The sequence below is a fragment of the Tiliqua scincoides genome, chromosome 2 (assembly GCF_035046505.1).
Source record: "Tiliqua scincoides isolate rTilSci1 chromosome 2, rTilSci1.hap2, whole genome shotgun sequence".
In the NCBI taxonomy this organism is placed as follows: Eukaryota; Metazoa; Chordata; class Lepidosauria; order Squamata; family Scincidae; genus Tiliqua; species Tiliqua scincoides.
Window position 1 is genome coordinate 251,493,767 of NC_089822.1, and position 27,572 is coordinate 251,521,338.

Genomic DNA, 27,572 nt, shown 5'->3' on the forward strand with positions numbered 1-27,572 from the left:
ATTATATATCTGGACTTTCAGAAGGCGTTTGACACGGTCCCTCACCAAAGGCTACTGAAAAAACTCCACAGTCAGGGAATTAGAGGACAGGTCCTCTCATGGATTGAGAACTGGTTGGAGGCCAGGAAGCAGAGAGTGGGTGTCAATGGGCAATTTTCACAATGGAGAGAGGTGAAAAGCGTTGTGCCCCAAGGATCTGTCCTGGGACCGGTGCTTTTCAACCTCTTCATAAATGACCTGGAGACAGGGTTGAGCAGTGAAGTGGCTAAGTTTGCAGATGACACCAAACTTTTCCGAGTGGTAAAGATCAGAAGTGATTGTGAGGAGCTCCAGAAGGATCTCTCCAGACTAGCAGAATGGGCAGCAAAATGGCAGATGCGCTTCAATGTCAGTAAGTGTAAAGTCATGCACATTGGGGCAAAAAATCAAAACTTTAGATATAGGCTGATGGGTTCTGAGCTGTCTGTGACAGATCAGGAGAGAGATCTTGGGGTGGTGGTGGACTGGTCGATGAAAGTGTCGACCCAATGTGCGGCGGCAGTGAAGAAGGCCAATTCTATGCTTGGGATCATTAGGAAGGGTATTGAGAACAAAACGGCTAGTATTATAATGCCGTTGTACAAATCTATGGTAAGGCCACACCTGGAGTATTGTGTCCAGTTCTGGTCGCCACATCTCAAAAAAGACATAGTGGAAATGGAAAAGGTGCAAAAGAGAGCGACTAAGATGATTACGGGGCTGGGGCACCTTCCTTATGAGGAAAGGCTACGGCGTTTGGGCCTCTTCAGCCTAGAAAAGAGACGCCTGAGGGGGGACATGATTGAGACATACAAAATTATGCAGGGGATGGACAGAGTGGATAGGGAGATGCTCTTTACACTCTCACATAATACCAGAACCAGGGGACATCCACTAAAATTGAGTGTTGGGCGGGTTAGGACAGACAAAAGAAAATATTTCTTTACTCAGCGTGTGGTCGGTCTGTGGAACTCCTTGCCACAGGATGTGGTGCTGGTGTCTAGCCTAGACGCCTTTAAAAGGGGATTGGACAAGTTTCTGGAGGAAAAATCCATTATGGGGTACAAGCCATGATGTGTATGCGCAACCTCCTGATTTTAGGAATGGGTTAAGTCAGAATGCCAGATGTAGGGGAGGGCACCAGGATGAGGTCTCTTGTTACCTGGTGTGCTCCCTGGGGCATTTGGTGGGCCGCTGTGAGATACAGGAAGCTGGACTAGATGGGCCTATGGCCTGATCCAGTGGGGCTGTTCTTATGTTCTTATGTACCACTTGCACTAGCTATGATTCGTAACATATTGATTGGTCCACATTAGGAGGAGTGGGTGGCCATCCTTTTCCCCACACTTCAGTTTTACCTATTTAAAAAAAAGGATGGGAACTCAATTTGATGTGAGATGCATTTGGTAACTTTATTAGGGTAAATTCTTGTTTCCGGTTTTTTTTCATTTGTGGACATGTAGCAATTGTGTTTGCTGTGTGAAGTGTGGAACAGCCTTTTCTTTTCCCTCTCCATCTTAGCACCAGGCTGCAATTCTACAACAAGCATTTAGCACAGGGCCAATTTCATTTCTGCTTCTTGAGAAATACAAGACATTTCAGATCTAAGTTTGCTCCCCAAATCTTTTAATAGAGGATATTTTAACAAATTATTTTATGCTCCAAGTCTTATAAGCAACTTATTTTTCTTGTCACATAAACTCTCCACTCAGCTATGAAGCTTCCTGGGTGATCTTGTGCCAGTCACTGTCTCTCAGCCTCACTTACCTTACAGGGTTGTTCGGAAGACAAAAGGAGGAAAGGAACCATGCACACCACCCTGAGATCTTTGGAGGAACGGTGGAATAAAAATGTGAAAGCTAAATAAATAAATAAATCAAATTCAGCCAGTCTTTTTATTAATTGATGAGGCAACAAGTTCAAAATCTCCTCCAAACGATGCACCCTAGAATAGGGTCAGATGTGGGGAGAGGGCATTCACAAAGAGAATTTAATGTGAAAACTAGGCAACTGTAAGATACAGCTTCCTGGCAGGAGCTTCCAGGATCCAACCAACATGTGAATGTATCCCTGAGGACATTGCATGGACAAGATTTTACAGGATCCAACCTACAGCACCCAGGATGATGTGTAGCTATACAGTGGTTGACCAGTAGTTGCACGATTAAGGTACTACACATCATTACGGTCCAAAACCTTGGCGCAGTGAACAGGTTAGTGCTGAACACTGTGAGAGAATCATTCCTGTGGGTGCTCTATGAGATGGGATGCATAGCAGCTACTGATGCTTCTACTGCATCAATGACCTCTAGTTTCCAAATCAAGTTGGTGCGCCGACCGCCACAGGCAAGCACCATCACAAAGTCTGATGTCTCGAGACCTTCCAACATTCACTTCACTGTTCATTCTCCTGGGTCTTGAAGATAATCCAGCTGCCCAGTATTGGTTTAACTCTACCAGCTCTCATGACTCAGCTCTGTCAGGACATGATCCTTGTCTTACAGTCATCTTCTGGAAGGTCGCTATGGCCTGTTCCATCCGCTCCAGCTCTGAACGGAGCAAAGAAATCTGCGATGAAAAGAAGATGGTTATATAAGGAGATGGATAAGGCACTGCAGTAGGTGAGAGAAGGAAGTCTTATGGACCCAGAGGCACAACTAGGGCAGAGTCTGAGGGGGTACGTGACTGCCCCTCAGGCTCTGTCCCAGTTATGGAGGAGGCACTGGTGATATCGCACCCCCAGTTCCTTCTCCTATGGAGGCTCTGCCTCAAATGAGTGCCCCTCATCTGGGGAGAACCCAGAAATGACATCATGTGATATGTCGGGCAGTGCATTAAATCCCTGAGTGTACCTTTACCTCACAGGTGAACTGGGTGCTCAGGAAACATGGTTTCCTCAACATCCCCTCCCCAGCTCACATTATGGATAAGAGCCTCCTTCAAGAACAGGAGAAACAATTAGGATTTTGTTTTGTTGAATGCCTAAATGTAAAGAGAAAACCTCTTTCTGAAAGAATAAAGTATTTTAGAAATAGCTCTCCACAATCTTCTGGCCCTGGAAGAAAATCCTTCCCTCTGCCTCATGGCAGCCAGTACCTTTTGCTGGTGATCCGATTTGGTTTTTAGGGAGACCTGCTCCTGATATCTGGCCTCCTGAATTCGTGCCGTGAGGTCTGACAACTGCCGCTCCAGTTTCTGTTGCCGAGATGCTAGTTTGAGGAGCTCTTTGGGCGGGTCTACCAGCCCCTGAGACAAAAGCAGAACAGACAGTCAGGTTTACTGCTTGATGAAGTCGAAAAGATGAGAGCCTGTCTTCAACTACACCCCACCAATGGCCCTTTCAGGCATAAACCAATCTGGTCATCTTACACTGGTCTGTACATATTACATAAACGAAAGTTGTAATTTTCCCTCAGTACATTTCAGCTAGATACCATCTTTCTGTACTTGCCTTGTGAACCATGACTTCAAACCCAGAGGTCTACCAATTAGGAGCCTTACCTGTAGAGCCACATAGACGCTGGTGTGATCGTTTGTCCTTACAGCCACACAATCTACAGGTGGCTCTGTTCCTTCGGAATCATGGAGGATCCTCAGAGACCCTGCCAAGGATAGAGTCTGCAGTGGTTCCTGGTACTTCTCATATACACCATGGGAAACTGGTTCTGAGCAAACCAGATACACTGGAGACAGGAAGAAAGATTTAAATACAGATTGTCCTCAGGAGGTCAAGAGAATCAACCAGCTAGTGCTGGTAGAGAAACCTACTATATCCTGTGCAGTGCATGATAGGAAGTCTAATTTCCTACACTAGCCAGGTGAATAATGAGATAGTGCAGTTTTCAAAAGATAACATCTCTTTCCCCGTGTCCATCCCCCCCACCACCACATCACTTGGTGCCAAACCTGTGCCAACAACATATTTGCCATTTTAGAGTAACACAATTTAAGCAACCATTAAGTGGTGCCTCAGAATATCAGCCTCATGGGTATGATATACCCTGCTATCTACTTAAGGCAGCCCCCCTCAATGCAAAAAGGACTAGGTAGGACTAGTTTACCAGGGAGTTGTTCCCCTCTCCTGGCACACAAGGTTGACTTTACTCTCCAATTTTAGTAGCAAACAAAATTATCTTCCATAGTTCATCAGACCTCACCTGCTGGTCGTGCTTTGGTAAGCTGATACGTTGCTCTCAAGGAGCGTACCACTCTCACAACTTCCTGTACTACGAGGAAGTTTGCTTCTTCCTCAGGGTGACACCAATGAGCCTGGAAGGAAAACAAGTAGAAAAATGCCCTTGAAAAATATATTTTTTCTCATAGAGCAGAAAATACTATAACTTACTGTAATTTATTCATTATGAGAAATTCAGAATAAAAAGGGCGGTGATGGCTTGATAAGGTAAACTTCATATGAGGTCAACTTGTGAAAATATATAAGTGAACCTTGAGTGACTCTGGAAGACAGTCCCATTCCAGAGACAGTTCTCTCTGGAATGCCAGAGCCCCAGGTTAATTCAACCCAGAAGTGGACTCACCAGATGTTCAGGGCTTGGGTATCTGGCCACACAGATGCTGGGAGGGGCCTGGGAGTCCATCTTTGGTAGCCGCTGCCACAGCTCCTCCGTCAGAAAAGGCATGAAGGGAGAGAGGAGGCGCAGGGCCAGATCTACACAGCTGCACAAGGTCTGACGGGTGGATTGAAGTCGAACTGGATCCCCACTCCTTAATACAGGTTTTACTGACTCCTGTGTATAAAGAGAGACAGTAATATTACAATGATTTAGGGCAACTGCTTAGTCCTGGAGACTCACTTCTATGAATCAGCAAACTCCATAATGATTGCATATTTACTCAGCTCTGCCTATGATAAAAAGCTCACAGAAAACTCCCAATCCATATAATTTTATTTTAAAACATTTATATCCTGCCTTACTTATCCCATGAGGGAAGCGCAAGGTGGCTCAGAAATTTAAGAACACTCAGTAAAAAAAAGTGACAAATTAAATCTAACAAACCACTTAGTAAAAAAATAATAGCAAATCAATCTAAACATCCAAAAACATGACAGTGAAAATGGAACCAGATAAATCAACAGCAAACAACTCAATAAAAGCCCCCTAAGTCCCCACCTGTCCCTTAATCTAGATCTATGTGCTTTCACTGCTTAGGTTAAGATCCAGCCCAGTTCATCATATTCCCAGGGGGTTCAGAAGCCATAGCGGCAGGTGATGGGAAGCTCACCAAGTAGACGTCACAGAAATCGTGCAGCCAGAAGAGATGAACAGAAGACGCAACAGAGTGTAGTTCACATTCCTCAAACTGCTGGGCACAGTCTTCTACAGTGTGATAGAGACGGCTGAGGATCCACCTGTCCATAGGGGAGCTGGCGAAGACCTGAAGAAGGCAGTAATAGAGACAGGTACGCCAAGTCCCCTTGTGCTTTTCAACCAAAAACAGTCCTCAAAGCAGCTGACACAACAAAGGAATGAGATGGTTTCTTGTCCCAAAGGGGCTCATAAAGACAGGGAGACAGCACTGAGGAACTGTACTGCTCATTAACTCTATGTTCTAAGTACAGTACAGCTTTCTTGCAATGCCACTCAACACCAATAGATGGCAGCAAAACTACACACTTCCATCTCCCTAGCCCTCAGCAGTTGTTATTAACCTTGTAAAATTAGGAGAAAGGGCAACAACATGCCAGCAAGCCTGGCACTTTCCCTGAAGAGAGCATTTTTCTGAAGAGGCAAAGATCGTCCCTGTGATTAAGAATGCACAGGGATTGCCAAAGTGCACTTGTGCTGCCCTTCTTCCCCCAACCAAACACTGATGTATGCATTTTAATAACATCTGCACAAGGCTTACAAAGATACCATATTGGGGGTGGAAAAAAAAGAGGAGGACAATCCCTGTCCATATGATGGCTTCTTAAAATTTGCTTCTTGACAACCCTAACTATAGAGCTAGAAGGAAAAGACGACAACGAAGAAGACCACAACAACAAAGACGGGCGCAACATACTATTTTCACTTTTGGCTAACAAAATAAAAGCTGCAACTTGGATGGCAGAACTGTGAAGCACATGGGGGTAGCTTCTCTACCCTACACTGCACTTATATGTAATTGATATGTGGAACTTCATGCCACAAGATGTGATAATGGTGTCTGGCTTAGAGGGCTTTCAAAAGAGATGGGACAGATTTACAGAGGAAGTGTCCCTCACAAGTTGCAAGCCATGGTGACTGTTTGCAACCTCTGGGTTTTAGAGGCAGCCCATCCCTGAATGCTTGCGTGCTCCCAGAGACATCTGGTGGGACACTGTGAGATACAGGAAGCTGGACTATATGGGCCCTTGGCCTGATCCAGTGGGGCTCGTCTAATATTCCTACCACTTCTCTGCATTACTATTCATGTCCAAGATATATCCAATTATTCAATGCCCATTTAACCACAAATTACCTTAATGTTTTGCCCCTTACAAAGAAAGACAACGTTATCCTCTATATTCACCCCCTCTACACTGCCACCCCTCCAATCTTCCACTTACCTCTTCTGTACGCAGTGGGGTAAACCCTTCTCCCAGGGCTGCCAAGGTGAACTTTAAAGCATTCCAGACTTTATTGCAGAAGCGATTTGCGGTTTCTACTGCAGCTACATTAAGGTTAATGCTGTCACCTAAGGCAAGGATGTACCTGTGAAAATCTCGATTTCTGAGTCAGTCAATTCCCTCCCAACCCAGTTGGGACACCAAACTGAAGCCAAGAAGACCCAAAGACCCCTCTGTATAATATGTTATAGTAATTCCCCATTTCAGCATCAAGGTATGTTCGCAGTCGACTGCAATAGGACATGCCCAGGTAAGTGCATACAGCCATTCTATGAACACTTCATTTAAGAGTAAATTCAATTGAACATAACACTACAATAAGTATAGGTACTTCACAGGAGGGGACAGGGTCGTTGCTTGATTTGACAAATTTTGACTTAGTTAGGAAGGTCAAGCCTAAAATTTGGTCATGGGCAATTCTCTCTCTCTCTCTGCCTAACCTACTTCGCAGGGTTACTGTGAGTATTCAGAGGCGAGAAGGTGTCATACAAAAGTGGTAAACACCATATTGCTGAATATTACCGGAGTAAACTCACCTCTACCACTGCTCAAGTCTAAACTATAGAGCAGGAGATTTGGTGACCAGAGTCCTTTGAAGGGAAAAGTTTCCAGCTCCCTTTAACCAGCCACTTCTTTTTGTTTAATTTATGGCTGCATTACAGATACTGCTGTCCCCACCCCACCCCACCCTACCCCATCCCCGGGGAGGGCATGGAGCAGAAAGGTCTCAATGCCGTTTCTTCTCACCTTGTGCACAATAGGAGCAGAGGGCGAACCGCAGTGCATCAGTGCCACATTCTGGAATGCCCTCTGGAAAATCTTGCCGCTGGAAAGGATCAGAGTAAAGGCAGAAGTGAGGGTGGCCAGGAGCCACCAAGACAAATGAAGCCAGGGAGAAAAGCAGAACGCACCTGGCCTTCCATGGCAATGGCAATCTCCCGTGGATCTAAGTTGCTGCTTTGAAGCTTCTCTTGCAGGGTCTGGAATGGGAAGGCAGATTCAGAATCTGTTCAGAACCTGTTCGGACCTCATCTTTCCATTCTGCCCAGGCACCATGTGGAACATGCGGAGTCCTCGTCAACTGGGGGATAGGGATGCTCTGGGCATCACATCTGCTGTCTGGCATCCCAGAAGGCCACGTAACACGACTGTCTAGAGCAGGGGTGTCCAAAGTTTTTGGAAGGAGGGCCACATCATCTCTCTGACAATGTGTTGGGGGCCGAGGGGGGAAATTAATTCGCATTTAAAATTTGAATACATTTACATAAGTTTACATAAATGAATATATTAAAGATGAACTTATATGAATGAATGAAGGTCTTGCAATAGCTCAAGGCCTATAAAAGGCCTTGCACAAAGCAAGGCTGGCCTTTCCTTTGCTGCTGCTACTGTATCACAGATGTGAAACAGCAAGCTGTGGAGGAAGCCCTCATCCCATAGCTCATGCGAGAGGTCAAACAGTCGCCCTCACACTTAAAGCAGTTGTGTCAGGCCAGTGCGGGCTCCAACAAAATTCTGGAGGGCCAGAGCTAATTGGAGACTGTGGGCTCCCTGAGGGCCGCATTGAGAGACCTCGAGGGCCGCAAGTGGCCCCAGGGCCGGGGTTTGGGCACCCCTGGTCTAGAGCATCCCTATTCCCCAGATTTGTCCAAATCCCAGATCCAACTCCCAGGCCGGGGTTTGAGCAGCCCTGAGCTAAAACATCTGTTTTTGATGCAGTGATTTGATAGACTTTCTTCCCCCCTGAACCAACTTGCAAGTCCTGCCCCTCACCCAGAGCTGCTATTTTCCTCTGCAGCTAAAACATGCAGGTACTTGTAGCTGTATGGAGTGCCCTCCTCAGTTAATAACAGCTCCAGGAAAGGGAGCCAATTTACACTGGGAAAATCAGTATGGGAAGAAAGGGTTAACCCCCCAAAGGGAAAAAAAACAGGTCATGGACACAATTCAATCCAACCCCTCATTACTGCTTTGGGGAAAAGAAAAGGACAACAGGGAAACCAATCCCCATGCAAATCCCTAGTTTGACACTCCGAGTGCAGGAACTTTTCTTTAATGTTGCAAGTTGCTGAGGAAAGAGAGCCGACGTATGCAGGAGAAAAATGGAAAGCATGAGCTGAACGCTTTGAAAAAGAAATACCTGCAGGGAAGCCCCCTGAATAACGTGTAGGGGGTCAATCACGTTCCCAAGGGATTTACTCATTTTCCTCCCATGGGCATCACGGACCATGGAGTGAAGAAAAACCTGTAGGACAGACAGCTCTGCTAGTTATCTTCGACTTTGACCCATAATCACACTCACCCTTGCACAACATTATGTGCCATGGTGTGTAATAATAATAATAAACTTTATTTATACCCCACCCTTCTCCCCAAAGGGACCCAAAGTGTACAGACACACAGGACAAATTCCTATCAATGGATTTTCATGGGATTTGCACTTGGAAATACTCATTACATAATTATGCATTAATTTGTGGTAACAATGAATAATGAGTAATGAGTAATAAAACAAAATGAGTAAGATGCAGATTGAAAGGGATAACATTTTGTTTTTCCCTGGAGGGACTCAGTTCTTATTCTACCCCAAGGTCAGAGGGTGGAACTCACTGATCCAGAAGCACGTTATAAGTGTGGCTAAGTATTTAGGTTCACTTCTGTCAGTCCCATAGATCCTCCCACAATGCCCTTAGGTAGCAGATATACCGGATTTCCAGCAACTATATACCTGAGAGAAAGGAAGTTCTCCAGTGAGCTGTTCTCCCAGCATCACCATCCGGGCTACCCAAAAGAACAGAAGATCACTTCCTGTCTCCAAGAGGCTATTGGGATAGAACTGCTGAAGGTCAGCCGTCTGTGGAGGAAGACACAGATGGCCCTGAAATCATCACGACTTACAGATAAGAACATAAGAAGAGCCCTGCTGGATCAGGCCAAAGACCCATCTAGTCCAGCTTCCTGTATCTCACAGTGGTCCTCCAAATGCTTCAGGGAGCACACACGACAACAGACACAACCTGCGTCCTGGTGCCCTCCCCTGCATCTGGCAATCAGAGGCAGCCTGCCTCTAAAACCAAGAGCTTGCACATACCTACTATGACTTGTAACCTGTAACGAACTTCTCCAGAAATTTGTCCAAACCCCTCTTAAAGGCATCCAGGCAAGATGCCATAACTACCGCAGGCACCTCACTATAGTAATTTTCCTGGGACATTCCAGTCAGTTAACCTTTTATTCTCCTTCCTTCTGCTGCAGTCTGGTTCTGCTTTGCAAATGCTTGCAAAGCAGGTCTGTTTTTTGAAACACCAAGATGGGATCCTCCTTCCCAGGCTACAATTCAGTGCACCATTACTTAAGAATAACACCCATGGAAAGCAGTGGGTCTACTTCTGAGTAAAAAGAGTTGCAAATATCTCATCTCTCTGCTGTGAATTGAATTGCACACTCTCAGTTATGTGTTATGGGTTGTATATTGTATGTAGAGCCAGACACCTTAAAAGTGGATTTGATTCATGGTGGTTCCCAACCTTTTTCACTTGCATATCCCTTGGCAGCCCATTTCCATAAATTGTACCCTTCATATTAGCAAAATGTTTGTCATTAAAAATACAAGCCCGCATCTCCTCCATATGAAAGCCCAGACTTCATGTATTCATCACATATTTTCTCTTTTTATCTGTTTGAAGAACAGAAGATTCTGCCTTTGCACTGTTTTGCACCAGAAGTGTGCTGAGAAATTCTGGGTGATGGATCACTTTCCATATTATGTTTCAGCTTTTTTACTGTGCTGGTTTTCAATCACTGGTTCATACATGAATTGATGACCAAAAACTAGCTATTCGTGGGGCCTTCACAGCCAGCTAGCTACCTCCCTTCCTGCCTTGCTGGTCCTTGCAAGGCATTCTGGAGCAGGCCCTGCCTTTTTCTGCCATTATTCCATTCAAGTACCCCTAAAGGTCGTGTTGACTGTCCCTGGGAGTACATGAATACCAGGTTGGGAACCACTGTTTTACTGGTATGTAGTTTATAGTGCACTTACTCTGATAGTGTTTACAAAAAGGTTGTGAAGACCAGCATTTGATAAAGAATAAAAATGTATCTTATGATCTTTCACTATGTTTTTAATAAATTAGAGACTACAGTTCTTAGGTGACAATTAGTGGTAGGTTATTTTTCAGAATCTGGCCTCAGGTAAAATCAGACAAAACTATAGTCAGACACCCCCCTAAGTTTAACCCCCAACTTATCCAAGGGCCATAGAAAATTCCATGATTGCTGGCTCAAAACCTGCCCTTGACTTATCTGTGGGGTTGACTTATAGGTGAGTGTCTGGGTCTCCTGTCCTTCTCTTTTCAAAGATCGGCATGACATTGTTAGATAGTTAGATGTCTAACAGAGTCCATTTCCTCCACCCAGGTCAGTTTCCTTTTGACTCTGGATCAGTCTCAGGAGCGAGACATCACAGTATTGCAGTGAAGCTGCGTGCTTACCATGTACCTTGGAATCCTGGTTTCAAGAGCACTTCATTGATAAGGCAATGTCTGGAAACCTCAAGTCACATTCTCAGGCTCAGTTACCCATGTGTAAAAGGGGAAGACTAATGACCTGGCTCATGGGGTGCTTTCAGGACAAAGTGTTTTAGTAAAAGTGATCTTTCTATGTGTTATGAAGGTTAAACAGATTTGCATGACAAAAGTTATGCAGGAGACATTAGAGAGCTTAAAATGTTTTTACTCTACTCAAGAAAAGGCTATCTGTTCTACTTCTCCCAAATCTACTCACCTTATGGGGCCAGCCCAATGCAGCAAAAGGGAAGAGACCAGATGAGAACCAAGTATCTAAGACATCCGCATCTGGTAAAGGAAAAAGCAATGCAAATCTTCCATTTAAAAAAAAATCCCTTGTGTTAAAAAATAAATAAGGCTAAGGGGCTGGGAGAAGATCTGAAAATGGAGGAAATAAAAGGAGACAAGCAAAGATCTGCTACAAGGGATGCACACACCACCCCAAAGATATCTCTCTCTCTCTCTCTCACACACACACACACACACACTCACACACACACACTCGTGTGGAATACGTTTGTTTTTGCTTTAAAAATAGCTATGGTATGCAACTTCTATGGTGGCTTTTGATTTTTGGAAAGAAAAAAATCTACATAAATTAAAAACTAAAAGAAATGGAAATAATACTAGGCAAGTCATTATGGTCCATTATGAATTCAGTCCAAGTACCAGTTCATGTATTGACCCAGACACACTGCCACCCTCCCTCCCTCTCTCCCAGAAGCGTGAATAGTTGTGCTTCTGCTTCACCTCTCACAAGCTCCAGGGCTTCTACTGATTTTCCCAGCATGCCTGCTGCTTTTCTCCGAGCTTCTTCTTCAGTTCTGCCCACTACCCATAATCCATCAGCCTCCTCCTGCTGCAATACACACAAAAGTAAAATTCAGGTTGCATTATAGCTGGGGTTGGGAGAAACCAGGGATTCCAATCCCATCTACAATAAGTTATGTTGGCACTTACCTCTCCGATGTTAGGTGATCCAGAAATTAGGACCCGATAGGCTGGAATCTGGTGGCCCCACCACAACTGGCGAGAAATACACCAATCACTGAGAATCAAAATAAAACCATTAGGATGTTACAAACAAAATCATCTCAAAATGGGACTCAAAGCCTGCCTCCTACGAATGATAAAGGACATGCAGTAGCACTCAGGAGCCTCTGCTTAGGGAGCTTGGGAGGAGGAGTAGATAGCATACTCTAGACTTGGACTAGAGAAACCAACATTCAAATCCCCACTCAGCCACTCTAGCAGATTTGGTAGCTGGGACAAGACACTGCCCACAATCTACACACATGGAAAGTGATACTAAAAGACAAAGGTGGTAAAAGGAACTGTACCACTTCAATCTCCAGGTTGAAGATATCATTGTTAAAATGTTTTCCAGATATGAAAACCCACTGAAAACTAGCACATCAGCAGCCTTGCACCAGCTATGTAAGCTTTTATTTGCTAATGGTTTCGACAAAGAGGAACATTTAAAAAATGCAATCCCATCACCTGCAGCCTGACATGGTGCAGTCCATTCTGCCACCTCAGTCAGTAACATGCGTAGACCTGCACTATCTTCTTGCCATAACTAACAAGCAGAGTTATTGCAAGAAAAAAATGAATAATTCCACGTGTGCCATCATGAAGGATGAGAGAAGGGCAAAGTACAATTGTAACACTTGTACCAAGTACAATGGCACACACTCGTTAGGACTGGCCCCTTAGACAGGGGCAGGTGCCAACACAGATAATGCAAACAGGCATTAAAATAAAACACATGTTCTAACTGGCCAGTCATAAGTTAGGCAGCTAAGCTTAGAAGACAAGAAGGATACAGCTGATTAAAGAAGGATGGTTGCCCTCCTCTCACCTGGTATTTGAGAGCCAAGTCTTCCATTTTTTCTCATGAAATTTAGGAGTGAACTTCAAGTATCCAGATTCCACAGCCTTGGGAGAAAAGGGGGAGACAAAATGGATTAACTCAATGCAAGATATGTCAAGATCTCGATTGAAATGGTGAACCTCTAAATTCAGAATGGGTCAGATGCTCAACAGATCTCTAGCAATTTCACTACTGCAAACACATTACAAAGTTTAAAGGTTCCTCAAAATTAGGCAGACCTGCCACCCAGGTCTTGGAACTAAGAGTCTTGTTTCCTCTTCTAGAAAGAAAATGGGATTTAGTGGATCATTCTAATAAAGTTAAAAAGTTACCTCCAATGCCCTTTGAGCCATTGCCTCACATCGAACAAACCACTGGCTCTTCAAGAGATTTTCAATCACATCCCCAGAGCGGCTGCGAATTAAAGATACAGATGCAATAGAGAGCACTTCAGACACAAATCCCTCATTATTTCAGTCTGTATTTACAAGGTAACGGAAAATAACAGCAGCATAGCAAAGAAAATAGAGACAGCACAACGTGCTACATACATGACCACCAGCCTCCCCTGCCTTCCCACACATGAGGGCTCTTGCAGTCCTTTTAAATCACTGTGCGTGAATTAGGAAGGGTGGTGTCTCCTCCTCCTGCTGCTAGCTCAACACCTGTTACAATTAGCAAGCTCTCTTTTCACCTGACTCTTGGTGATTCAGCATTTTACACAGCTTAGGCCCTACATTATCCAGGCCAAATTTCCCCGGGTTGTTTTCTAACCCTGACAACTTTCTGCATCCCGTCCTTGTTAAAAGAGGACTGTGTGATTCAGAGCAAAAAATTCAAGCAAAATATATCCCAAATGTTTCCAATAATACACACAAACCTGAAAAAGGAATGAGAGATGTGGAGAAGAATGGGAAAAAAACAGTGTTTTAAATTTCTCTGCCTTTACCTGCAAAGGGGGAGTACCATAGGATGCTCCTTTGCACCCCGATAGAGGCCTCTCTCCTTCAAAGCAGCCAACACCTTCTCTCTGGCCATGAACCTATTCAGTCCCTAGAAAAGAGCACCCCTTTTAGCAGGAATCTGTCACAGATTTCTGACCTTAATGCGGCATCAGTTCAAATAAAACTGAACAAATTCTGGTCACTCATGGAAACATGATGCTGAACTAGGTGGGGCTTTGACCTGATCCATGAGGGCTCTTCTTACAATCTTAAGAATTCATTGACCTAATTTTTTGCCTACTTGATTTTTCTAAATTATAATTGATTTCTAATTACAAACTGTAAGCAGTGTCATTTGGGATGGGATGGCAGAAGAGACACACTTGGGCTTTGGGATTACCATAGTCAACCAGGGAACAAAAGCACCTAAGAGCGAGAGGGATATTTTCCAGGCAATTGTGCTAGTAAGACACATTGAATGCATGTGTATCCATTTGATGCAGTTGCACAAGAAAGAAAGAAAAACAACTCTGGATAAGTCTGGTTCTGGAACTGTAAAATCAGTTGGGTGAAGTTTTTCGGCAAAGAAAAAAAAGAATTTGCAAAAAAAGATTAAAAAATTAGCCAACAATCCAAGTAAAAGGATACACAGGAGTCTAGACTTCAGTTTCCCATTTCTAGATTTCACTTCCCCAAAGTGAACTTTGGTTCACGGAATCAAAATTGGAGCAGAAAGAAACAAAGCAAACCACTGATGGGATTCTGCTCATCACCCTGGTCATGATGGGAGGTATTGTGGCACTTCAAGAGGAGGGGGTGATATTAATAGGTTTGGGGTTGGCTAACGGAAGTGTGGCCCAATAACAGAAGATAAGAGGTGCACAGAGGCCAATAAAATTGGCAAGTGCTGCCCAAGACATTTTGGTGTCTGAGGTAGAAAATCCAAACCATACATCCCATTTGGTTAAAAACATAATCATAATGAAACAATTGCTATTTTCCTCTCCTTCAATAGTGCCCCAAAATCTGCATCCTCAGACCAACCCTACAAGAGGGAGAAACTGCCAGGTGTGGTATGAACTTAAACAGCTTGTTATGGAAGGTTCTGCAGCAGATCCTGCAAAATGCAACTAGTTTGGAGGGGGGCACCTTAAAAGATTCTCTTACCTGCAGCCACTCCCCACACTCTGGGGTCATAGTGCCATCCTCTGCAATAACGGACACAGAAGGCAGGCCATGCCCACGACCCAGTTCATAGTCGGCGTGGCTGTGCGCTGGAGTCACCTTCACAGCCCCTGAAAGATGAGGCAAAAGTATGAAGGGAAGTACTTCCAAGAACAAGAGGTCCCCACACCAACCATTTGCTTCCATAGGGCAGGGCTGAGGAGTGCTCACCTGTGCCCAAGTCCTGCTCCACTGTGGAGTCTGTTATGATGGGAAGGAGATGTCCAGTGAATGGGTGGCAAAGTCTCTTGCCCTGAAGGTGCTGGCAAAAAGCCAAAAAAAACAGGCTCAGGTCTTGCGGCAGTCAGAGTCTCTCAATGTAATAAAAAAGGTCTCTGACTCTCTCCTATGAAAAAATCTGTCACAGCATGCCACCAGCACCATTTCTAAGCCCACAACTATTAACCATAAGCAGTATATCCAGCCCATTATTGTTTAACCCTTCTAGCTCCAGTTCTCTAGGGTCTCAGGCAGAGATCATTCCCAGCCTTGACACTTGAGAGTCTTCACTGGAGAAACTGTGGATTTGAACCTGGGACCTTCTGCATACAGAGCCATATAAACCATCCCAATAGCCCCTTTCACACAGAAAAGGGAATAAGGCGAAAGAGGCTTACTGTGTACCGTGAGTCATCAGGATGAACAGCAACAGCCACATCTCCCAACATGGTCTCTGGGCGGGTGGTGGCCACAGAAAGTTCCTCATCTGCCCTCAGTCAGGAAAAGCAGAGGAAAAAAAGAGGAGGGCTATTTATTCAGAATCCACATGGGTAAAACTTAGTTTAAGCAGGAAAACAGGCATATGAGAAAAAGAGGGGCAGCTGTTGACATTTGTCCAAAGTTACCTAACCTTAACAAGCTTCTTTTTTCTTTTTTAATTACAGTGATTTTCAAATTTTCTACATTCACAAAATCCTCTCCATGTCAAAGTGCCTGCTACAAAATCCTGGGCACTACAAAAGATTCTAGGGCATACTCTCACACAGTACACTAGCCAGGTCTTGCTGTTGTCCCACACAAACTGAGAGCACACTCTAGGAAGTACCCAATACAGGCACCCCCCTGTATCTGTAGGGGATCCATTTCAGGCACCTCCTAAGGATACGGAAACCACAGATATGAAAGAACCCTATAAGTACAATGCTTCACACCCCCCATGCTCATTACCTTCCAATTTTTTCCCACTAACAAGCAGACATGTTTCTTGCTTGTAAGACACTACAAGAGGAACATGACATGCAGGCAGGCAGGCAGGCAGGCAGCCTGAACACTAGAGGAAAGAGACTAAGCAAATGTTAACAGGATGCTTCTTGCTTCCTATTAATGTTCTTACTGTGTCCCTCTAGGGTAGGGGTCTCTAAACCCTGGCCCGGGGGCCAGATGCGGCCCACAGCAAGCCTCTTTCCGGCCCACGGCAAACCTCTTGTCCCTTGAAAGCCTCTGGCCCACTCAACTGAACATAACTAGAACTGAGCTCTGATCATGTCTGAAGGGTGTTCTGAGGGCCAGGGAGGTTGAATGAATGAGCCCATTCATTCATTTATTCACTCATCTAAGTTCCATCTCTAATTTATTTATTTAAATTTTATATTTAAATTTTTTTCCGGCCCTCCACACCATGCCAAACGTTTGACCCCCAACCTCTGGCCAAAAAGTTTGGAGACCCCTGCTCTAGGGTACAGGGTGCCTGCCTGCTTGTCGCGTTCCTCTTGTAGCATCTGTAGAAGCAAGAAACTTGCCTGCTTTTTAATGAAGAAAACGGAAGGGAATGGGCTAGGCGAGAGCGTGGAGAACTGCGGATAATTGAAACTGCAGAGACCAGGCCTTATTCTCTCGTGACTGTACATTGTTCAGAACAGCAGACAAGTTGCCTTCTACATTTGATCAAGGAACAGCTGTTAGGTACCTACGGCTGCAGCTTCAAAACTATTTACTAGCTCCTGACAAACAGCTGCTTTCAAAAATGCTGAGTGCCTAGGGATATATTCTGAAAATAAATGACACATATAATTCAGTCACTGGGCAGCACCATACTTCAAACCAGAGAATATATCTAGATATTTCACATAATCAACAAATAACTATTTGTTTTCCATCTTGAATAAGTATACATTTTTAACATGATTAAAACTGAAACTTTTGAGAGCTCCAGAAGGCATTTCTCCTTAGCTAGTTGTTTTACAGGTGTCCAATTTTACCAAAAAATTGGTCTGGCTCAGACCAGCTGAGAATCTGCACCATAGGATAGTGGATGGAATCTTGACCCAGGAAATGCGGGTTCAAATCCTGACTCAGACTCAAAGCATGATAAAGGCCCAATCATGTCCAACTTTCCAGCATTGATGCAAATGTGCCAGCAGGGCGTGTGCTGCTTACTGCGGTGGGGGGCAGTTATGGAGGCCTTCCATTTGTTCTCTTACCTCCGATCTAATAACCAACACCTGTGGCTTGTGCAAGCTGTGACTGGATTCCCTTCCTCCAGGTACCCTATTTAAGCCTCTGTTCCTGCTGGCTGCTGCTGAGTCAGCTAGAAACCATCTTGCTGGTTGGTGGCAGTGAAGGCAGAGTGGGGACCTAATGACCAACACTAAAATAAATAAATAAGTAAATAAATCTGCACTGCAGCTGCAATGGCGTTGGATAGGATTGGGCCCTAATAGGTCAGTGGCTTCTGAATAGGCATTCATAGGATTGAATTTTATAGAACCTTCTTCCAAGTAAATATGCATAGGGTTGTAGCCTGAATTGTCTTAGGACAATCACCATCTCTCAACCTAACATGCTTCCCAGGGTTTGATAAAAGTGGGCAAAACCCCATGAATATACGAAACTGTCTTCAGACAATTAATCCACCCAGTCTGGTAGTTTTGGACAGGAGTCTCCCACAGTCCTATAAGGAGAGGCCAAAGGGTTGAGCCCCTTCCAACCCTAATATGTGTTGTCCTGAGCCTGCTGGAGGAAGGGCAAAATCCAACTATAATGATAACCAGCCTAATCAAATCCAAGCTGTTGCCAACCTTCCTCATCCCTTATTCGTTCTTTTCAACTAGCTTGGTACAATAACTCACCCTCCTCTCCTTCCACTTTGTAGGCAAATGTCACCAAGACCCCAAATGGCACCTTGCCCTGGAATCCGGGTACAGAGAGCTCCGTTCGGCCCCCAAGCTGCCTGTTCTCCACCTATCAAGAGAAACAAGCTGTGAGGTACCTCTGTGCCAGACTCTCCCATTCTTCCTAGGACTCCAGCCTCCTCCCACTTACTTCAATGTCAGAAAGAGCTGATCGCAGGGCACATGACCAGTTCACCAAGCGTTTCTCCCGATACACCAGGCCCTGCTCGTGCAGTCGCACAAAAGCTTCGGTCACAGCTTTGGAGAAGCCCTGTGGAAGGGGAGGGCAGGAAATGAAAACAGTGGGAGGGAAATAATTACTATGGCTAAAGATGTTTTGTAGGTGAAAGCAGAATTGAACTCATAGCTACCAGCTTCCATGCCACTCTCCTAATGACAAGGTCAACACAGAATAATCCTGCTTCACTTCCAACAATATTTCAGAACTATTTCTCAATTCTGTTTGCTACTCTTTATTATTTATAACTTAATAAAGTTTGCCCTTCTTCCAAAGAGTTCAGAGCAATATTTCAGTTTCACAACAATCCTACAGGGCAGGCCAAGAGACCATGTCTGTTCAGGGAATTTTTTGCTGATTTGAACCTGGATTTCCCATTGAATCAATACAGTCACCATTGACTGCAATAGGTGTGTTCTACTAAGAAAAAATAATAACTGTACTAACCATACTATATTAGTGGGGTGAAAAAAATGAAGGAAGTTGCTCAGGGTCTCACAGGAATGCAGAGACAGAGTAAACAGCAGCATTTAGGAGCCTTGGTGCCCCTGCCTGACTCGAAAACCAAGACACTTTCCACTCTGAATTGTGGAAAAAGAACCAAGAAATCCTGGAACACAAAGGTGTTCATCTCTCTTGTTACTTACTGAATCCATAGTGAAACAGACTCTGTCCCAGTCCAACGATGCTCCCATCACCTTCAGTTGTTGGAATATTTCATTCCCTTTTCTGATCTCAGGGAAAACAAAAACAAAACCAAGAGCAACCTCTTTCACTAAATCTGAAAACCAAGTTGTTTGCTTTTTATTGCTGCTGTGATACAATCACTTTCCTTGGAGGGAGAGAGAAGATTTTACTACATTTCACCAATCTGAATTCTTATAGAAAGTTCTGGAAAAAATATATCATTGACACCCATGTAATATAGTAGACAAAGAAGGGTCTGTGTGTCTCATGAACATTCCAGATTCCTTGTTTACTATTTTTGTTTATTTAAAATATTTTATGCCAGTTTTAAAAATTAAAATAAAGGTGCAGCCTATTTAGCCACAGATTTTTTATCTGGGTGGGGTACTGAATGTCACACACACCTTTGCCTCCTTTGCCCTGTGGTGGCATCTCGCTTGGCTCCGCAGACCCACTTCTCCCCCCCGTCCCCAGGAATGCCCCCGGGACCGCCTCTCCCCTTCCTGGAACGCCTCCCCCCCACCTCCGGGAACACCCCCATTCCATGTTCCGCAGCCCGGCGGTGGCAGGCACCGCCGAGCTGCAGAACTCGGGTGCCCACCAGGCGGTGGCTCAACGCCTGCCGGAGCTGAGCACCTCTGGTGGGAGCCCGGCGGTAAGCCCCACAAATGTGCCTTACAGCATGTTTGCGATTGTGGTCTGCACCGCGGAGGTGTGGCGCAGACCACAGGATTGGGCTCAAAGCTATTTAGAATCAATTAAAAGTCAGAATAAAAGAGTCAGTTTTTAAAGCCGTTTTGAAAACGTTCAGCAGGGGAAGTTGGTGGACCTCCTCTGAAAGTGAATTTTGCAAAGAATTATTTTTTCAAAGCCCAAAACAAATGTGCAAAAACTCACAAGGAAATCAGCATTTCTCAAGGATAAAGTACATGTTTTGATGCAAACGCCATGTAGGTTTCCTGAATGTGTTTTCCCCACAAAATAAGAAGTACCCTTTCCACTTCTTAATCCATGAGTTTGGAATTATCGCCCCTTCTAACACAAAGTTTAGGGGCTTAGCCCTAGCCTAAGGCATACTCACTCCTCCTTCCAGTTCCAAACTTCCTGCAGAAACTCCTCTCGTGTGAGATCTTGTCGCAAGGCTCCCCGTTCCTTCCAGATCTTTCTTTCCACTACAGCCTGGCCAAATGAAAGAAGAACTGAGGGGAATTCAGAGGTTTATGATAAATTGCTTGCTTGCTCTGATCATTTAGCTCTTGCTTGTTCTGTCATGTTTTTTAAAATAAATTGTTCTGAGTTTTAATTAACCTATTTATAAAAGTGAATAGTGTGGGCACCTTACTGTGGAAAAGTGGTTTATGAATATTATAAGAAATAAACAGGAAGTATAGCAAGAGTCAGAATACAAAGAGATGTTTGAACTAGCTGGAACTGGTTGTTCTCACCTGAGTGGCAATTCCAGCATGATCTGCACCTGGGACCCAAAGAACCTTATAGCCTTGCATCCTCTTCCTGTAATGCATTGATCAGAAACAAATGCAGAATTCAGCAGTTGAGAAGTGAGTAAGTATCCTTTTATGCACAAACACATCCAGCTGAATATGCCAATGTGATGTCAGAGCAGAACTAGTATCCCTAGAGGAAAAAAGGCTTTGCCAATATTTGTCCATAGTGTCCAAGGGAGAAACCACAGCCCAATGACAAAGTGCATGCATTTGCATGGAAACAGTCCCCAATTCTATTCTTAGTGCTCCAATTAAAGCAGGGCTGTCAAACATAGTGACAAGCTACAAAAAACCAATAAGGGTAAGTGTATCAGACTAGGGACCGGGTTAAAGATCCCACAGCCATGGGTGACTTTGGCCTGCCACTGTCGCTCAGCCTGACCTAACTCACAGGGCTATTGTGAGAATAAAAGGGGGAAACAGTACATGCCTCCCTGAAATCTGTGGAGGATGGGCAGGATGTACAGGTGAGACTCTGTATCTCAAGGACAGAAGCAGCTGTGTTCTAAGGTGCAGGACGTATAAAGAGTGGTAACAATGAAAGATGGAACATAAATTCTTAACTAAATAGATAAAGGACAAATGCTATATGAGTAACTGTTTTCTCCTCCTGTGGATTAGGCTGCATCTGGAGGGGCAAACTTACCACCGTACTAAAGCATCTTCAATAGCCACAGTCAAGGCATGCCCCAGGTGTAGGGACCCCGTGACGTTAGGTGGGGGGATGGAGAGGGAAAATGTTTCTGACTTCTGATGAGGCAACTGATGCTGATGAAGAAGAGAAACAGGAAAAGAAATCAGCTTTACCTGAGGTCCAGAACAATCCCCGATAACCAGTGCGCTCTAGGCCAATGGTTCTCACACATTTAGCACCAGGACCCACTTCTTAGAATGAGAATCTTGTCAGGACTCACCAGAAGCAATGTCATGACCAGAAGTGACATCATCAAGCAGGAAAATTTTTGACTATCCTAGGCTGCAATCCTACCCACATTTACCCAGGAGTAAGTCCCATTTACTATCATTGTTAAAAGAATATACATGGTAGCTTGTTAAAAGTACAGGTCTGTAACATTTCCCAAAATGCAATCACATACTATGGTAGTATCAAGTCTAATATATTAAAAATAAAATATTGCAATGAATTGCAAACCCACCTGAAAATGGCTCACGACCCACCTAGTGGGTCCCAACCCATAGTTTGAGAAACACTGCTCTAGGCAGCATCTTTGAGGTACCATCAGCTTGGGGGTTCAGGAGAATATAAACAATAACCTTCATATTCGAAACTCTCTCATTCACCACCTTGGTTCCCTTCAACAACCATGGCTATCACCATTGATAGACCTCTCCTCCAAGAATCTGTCTGATCTCCTTACAAAGCCAACCAAGACAGCAGCCATCATCACATTTTGGAGCAGAGAATTCCAAGAGTCAATCCTGCATTATATGAAGAAATATATCTTTTGACTGTCCTGAATCTATTGCCAATTAATTTCATTGGAAAATTCTGATTTGTAGTATTATGGAGAGAGGAAAAAAATTATTTTCTCCACACCATGCACAATTTTATAAATCTTTGCTTCTTCTTCCATTCATTCACTCATCCACCCATCAACTCTTAAGGGGAGAATCATCTCCGGCTCACTTGCTTATGGCATCTTCTATAATTTATCTAAAGGGACAATTTTTTACCTGGTATTCTGGCTTAAAAAATCCCTCCTTCACCCACCAAGTGTACCAAGCTGCTTCAACATAACGTGGACTATAAGAGGTGGGCAGTGGTCCACTTGTATCTGTGGAAAAGATTAAAATATACATTACTAATGTTTTACTGATCTGATTGATATCCTGACTTTCCTGTAAATTACAGCCTGGCAGCTAAACTCATAAATACAAAAATCCCTTAAAATACAAATATAAACCATAACAATACACAAAATGCAACAGAATAAAAGGGCAAGCACATACAAAGGGATATTTCTGTGGCAAGGTGGTGCCATGAGAGAGAGAGAGAGAGAGAGAGAGAGAGTGTTTGTTCCTTCCCACCCCAAATATAACAGATTCTGGGAAATGTAAGGAGTAAGAATTTGCCTGCTGTACCTTTCTTTTGTCCAGCTATAGTTGGGATGTCATATAGAACTGTGTTTTTCAAGGCCTTACTCTTGCCTTGGCACCCAGTCTCCTTCTGAGAAAAATAAGAACAAAGAAAAGAAAATTTATATAATTATCAGTACTTAACTGGAAACAGCACAAACACTGGGCCCTCCTGCAAAGAAAGTGAAGCTCCCATAGCTGAATGATAGAGCACATGCTCACAATGCAACCAGTTCCTAATTCAATCCCAAACTCTCCCCAATAAAAAGATTCCCAAGCAGCAGGGCTGGTACAAAACTCCACTTTACAGGAACACTGCCCATCACAATACAATACTGATGAAGATAGATCAAGCTTCATAGATATTCCCTCCACATTTATTTATTTTTCACATTTTTTACACCACCCTTCCTTCAAGGAGCTCAGGGTGGTACACCTGGTTCCTACCTTCCTTTTTGTCCTCACAACAATCTTATGAGGTAGGTTAGGCTGAGACATAGTGACTGGCCCAAGGTCACCCTGAAAGCTTCAAGGTTGAGCAGGGATTTGAACCTGAATCTTCCAGGTTTAAATCTACTAGCACCACCATACTATCCTGACATACCAAAACAGTTTCTGTAACACAGGTGGTTTGTGAAAGAATTGCAAGCCTAGTGCTGAAAAGTTGCTTGTTCACAACCAAAAATAATGTCCCTTAAGTGCAGCGATTTTCAGTGTTTTTCTTCTCACGGCACACCAACCTCTATGGTATTCACCTCTTGTGATATCACTTCCAGCTTACAGCAGACTCTTCCAGGTTCTATAGCTCTGTTCTAAGACAACTGTCCGTAGATACTAACTGTCTGTCCCTCTTCCTCCACCAGCTTTGTCAGCAGAGGAAGAGGGACAGGCCATTACTACAGATAGTTGCCCTAGAAACAGAGCCACAGAACCTGGAAGGGTTTTTCACCGAGTTTTCAATGGCTATGCTCCAAGCTCCTGTGGCATACCAATGTGATGTGGCACACTGGTTGAAAATCACTGTGGGCATGCACACAGCTATCTACAACCTAAGTTTAACCTTAACTTCAACTGCTTACCTACACAACCTTAAATTCATTTGCTTACTTTCCTCTTGAATGCTTACATGAGTATTACATAAGTGCACCAACAATGCACTATTGCAATAACCTTTACACCAAATCCTATACGCCTCATCACCTTGTATGGTGATGAGGTCTCTGGCTTCACCCTGCTACTCCACCCTACTTCTTCACTCCCACGATCATCAATCCTTCTTGTTGCCACAAACTGCCTCACCTTCATACCAGCAGCCAGCCCGGCCTCAATGGACTCCAGCCTCTCCCGTTGTCGTTTCTGCTTCTCTGCTTTGTTTTTCAGGTGGGTCATTTTCCCAACCTGGCTCTTGGGATCCAGCTTGCCTGCTTGGGAATAAGATCTCCAGACACCACGCACAGCCCAGCCTCTCTTCTCAGCATGGAGAAGTAGATGGCAGAGAGAACACAGGTTTCTTCTGGTACCCAAATGAAGTTTGGCTGATGGCATGTTTGGAAGGAGATGCTGTCAATTCTTATGTGTGTGTGGAGGAAGAAGTAAGGTGCCCCTCACTAAAAGCACCAATCATGTACAGTTAGTGGAAGCACATTCTCTTTTCATTCCTCAGACCATGGATGCAGCCTGCAAAGACAAGACCCAAACAGAGTAGATAAGACCATGATCGGACAGTAGCTTCAGTATCAGAAATCTCTGTTTATTCGTCAATGCTTGGCATTTCCTACCTCACTGAGAAAAGGAAGAAGCACAAGTGGGTGGCCTATCCATGAGGCCAACTAAGGGCCCAATCCTATCCAACTTTCCAGCACCAGTGCAGCAGCAATGCAGCCCCAAAATAAGGGAAAAAATGTTCCCATACCTTGAGGAAGCCTCTATGACTGCCTCCCTGCCACAAGATGCAGTGCACGCCTCATTGGCATGCTTGCACTGGCACTAGAAAATTGGATAGGATTGGACCCTAAGGCAGTCACCTCAGGTAGCAAACTGATAGGGGCAGGGCCTCTGAGAGGAATTTTATCAGGGGATACAAAGTTTCTTTTGGACCCCTTTGCAAAAGGGGAGGGATGAAACAGAGGAGGTGAGGGTGGTTATGGGCAAGCAGAATGGGGCAAGGAGAAGGGTGGGGGAGAAGGGTGGAGATAGCTGGAAAAGTGTTTGGAGCCCAGGTCTACCCAACCATGTGGCATCGGCAGCTAGATACAGTAATACAGAAAACCAAGCACACTCCTAACAACCCAATCCTATTCACACTTTCCTTGGTGTAAGCCTCACTGACACTAATGGGACTTACTTCTGAGTAGACATGCATCAGATTGGGCTCTAAGTCTCTCTTTTAAATATAGAAATATTCTATATATTCTTTTAAATATAGAAAATCATGCAGAAAATTAGCACCATCATAGTTAGGCTCACACGAGAATGGAAAGTGCCCTGTGTGGACCAAAACCAACTTCTGCAGCAGCTGCAGACTTGCAGCTGTGTTCCTGAGCTCCTCTACACCCCTTCAGAGCAAGCGGATCCACAAGCCAAAGAACCACTGTAGCAGGCCAGTTTCCTCCCAGATATGAAACTGTGTTAAGGAGTGTCATGTATGCATTTCTGGGCCCAGCAGATATGGCTTGCCAGTAGCTGCAGCCACACAGTCGTGGTTGTGTCCCCATCATCCCGTGCAGGCAACAAGTCTGAGCAGTTAGGAAAATGTAAGATCCTAGGAACTTTCTGGGCCCCCTCCTTTGGCTCCTGGGCCCCCTTTTTGACCCTGGGCCCAGGTATAAATTACCCCCTTTACCCCCCTCTCCTAGGCCCTGGATGGGGGGAGACCCCTTTCTATCCACCCATTCACCTCTGCTGCCCCTCCTGTTACCACTCCCTGGATTGGAAAAATAAGTGTGATATGGAGCAGAAGAAAAAGTGCAGAGTCAGCCTAAGAGCTCCTGATGCCTGAGGTGGCATGTCAAAGGCTACCTCCTTAGATGTGCCAGCCTCTGCTCCTCCTACTCACCAATGTTCATGCTACAAGTTTCTGGAGGAAAAATCCATTACGGGTTACACACCATGATGTGTATGTGCAACCTCCTGATTTCAGAAATGGGCTATGTCAGAATGCCAGATGCAAGGGAGGGCACCAGGATGCAGGTCTCTTGTTATCTGGTGTGCTCCCTGGGGCATTTGGTGGGCCGCTGTGAGATACAGGAAGCTGGACTAGATGGGCCTATGGCCTGATCCAGTGGGGCTGTTCTTATGTTCTTATCCACATTTCCCCTTTCTCCCTCTTCCTTTTCCAATCTAGGAAGGAGCAGTGGAGGCAAGTAGGAACATAGAGATGAGTTCCCCCCACCTACCAGATCCTGAGGTGGCTTGTTCAGTTAGCCTCATGGATGGGCTTGCTGGCCCTGCTATGGCCTACCATTCTCCTCTCCTCCATACAGTCTCTTTGCTCCGCCCCTCTTCCCTTTCCAATCTAGGGAGTGGAAGAAACAGAGGCTGGTACATCGCCAGTTTAAGGGGCACAGTATTTGGCCCATCATATTCCATGTGAATATGGTGAGTCTGCCCTCTCCTTCCCAGGATATCCAGTAAGCATGGAAGTTTCTTTTTTGGAGGTAAATAATCAGTAAGTTGTCAGCCTTTCCTACTGGGAGAAGCTGTTGCTCATGGAAGAAAAGCAAGTACTTTGCAAGTAAACAGACAGAAGAAAATATTTCTTTACCCAGTGTGTAATTAGCTTGTGGAACCCCTTGCCACAGGATGTGGTGATGGAATCTGGCCTAGATACCTTTAAGCAATTTCTGGCCAACGTTGCATATATGCAACAGGGACCAAATGTGTACACCTGTGGGCTGGGCAAAAATTGGTTAAAAGGGAATATGACAAATTTCTGGAGGAAAAGTCTATCACAGGTTACAAGCTGTGATAGGTATGTGCAACCTCTTGGTTTTAGAAGTAAGCTTCCTTAGAAGGCCAGATACAATGGAGTGGCACCAGGAGCAGGTCTCTTGTTGTCTTGTGTGCTCCCTGAGGCATCTGGTGGGCCACTCTGAGATACAGGAAACTGCACTAGATGGGCCTTTGCATGTTCAAAATGCAGGTTGCTCAGCCCTGAAGCACTGCTAATGGGGCTCCCGGAACTTCCACCTTCTTTCCTCACTTCAAGCACCACTAGGGTTACCCACACTGTATGCATCATATGCAAAAACCTGTATGCATAGTTTTTTCTCCTAGCAGAGCAACAGCAGGACCCACAGAAACCCCACAACTGAAGCTTCCCCTCCCATGTGGATGCAGCCACTGACAGAGCTTCAGGCTACAGCTGAACTGTAGCCTAGCACCCAGCTCTTAAAGGCACAGGAACAGGAGAGGATCCGGCCCTTTGCCACTTGCTCCAGCCATGTTCACCCCTTCCCACTTTGGGTGCTGGGGACAGAGCCTGGGAGTGCAGCTCCCTGCGCAAGACGAGGGGTCCAGAGAGAGACCGTTTCCAGGAGGAGAGAGGGGTCTGGGGCTGACCTCCAAATGCACCCATTGGAAGGCACCCCGTGCCTGCCACCCCCTCGCATTGCTTGGGTGATACCAACCTGGCCAAGGGAGCCAGCAAAGCGCATCAGCACATGCACACCACCTCCAGTCTCCGGCTCCTTCCCTGCAGCA

The 27,572-nt window shown here is 44.9% G+C and overlaps 1 protein-coding gene across 1 annotated transcript; it reads right to left on the reverse strand.

Moving 5' to 3' along the window:
• Positions 1–1,899: 1,899 nt before the first annotated feature.
• Positions 1,900–27,570, reverse strand: VARS2 (valyl-tRNA synthetase 2, mitochondrial). Its single transcript, XM_066613483.1, has 30 exons — positions 27,500–27,570; positions 24,171–24,548; positions 22,878–22,962; positions 22,470–22,570; positions 21,421–21,542; positions 20,715–20,781; positions 20,351–20,448; positions 19,230–19,311; positions 18,496–18,615; positions 18,303–18,414; positions 15,852–15,940; positions 15,406–15,496; positions 15,178–15,305; positions 14,016–14,119; positions 13,399–13,480; positions 13,055–13,131; positions 12,154–12,241; positions 11,944–12,052; positions 11,411–11,481; positions 9,357–9,482; positions 8,769–8,873; positions 7,540–7,608; positions 7,376–7,454; positions 6,569–6,696; positions 5,263–5,415; positions 4,557–4,766; positions 4,176–4,287; positions 3,520–3,701; positions 3,115–3,264; positions 1,900–2,586 (listed from the first exon to the last, which is right to left on the reverse strand). Exons 2-30 carry the CDS (start codon positions 24,414–24,416, stop codon positions 2,482–2,484), a joined length of 3,291 nt encoding a protein of 1,096 aa, XP_066469580.1. The 5' UTR covers positions 24,417–24,548; positions 27,500–27,570; the 3' UTR covers positions 1,900–2,481.
• Between the last annotated feature and the right edge of the window lie 2 nt (positions 27,571–27,572).

Coding starts and splice junctions, on each gene's coding strand:
- VARS2 (XM_066613483.1), bottom strand. CDS start 24,416: ATGCCATCAGCCAAACTTCATTTGGGTACCAGAAGAAACCTGTGTTCT. Junction 9,483..11,410: donor CATTGGGCTGGCCCCATAAG/GTGAGTAGATTT, acceptor CTTCCTCCACAG/ACGGCTGACCTTCAGCAGTT. Junction 7,455..7,539: donor CCATTGCCATGGAAGGCCAG/GTGCGTTCTGCT, acceptor GATCCTTTCCAG/CGGCAAGATTTTCCAGAGGG.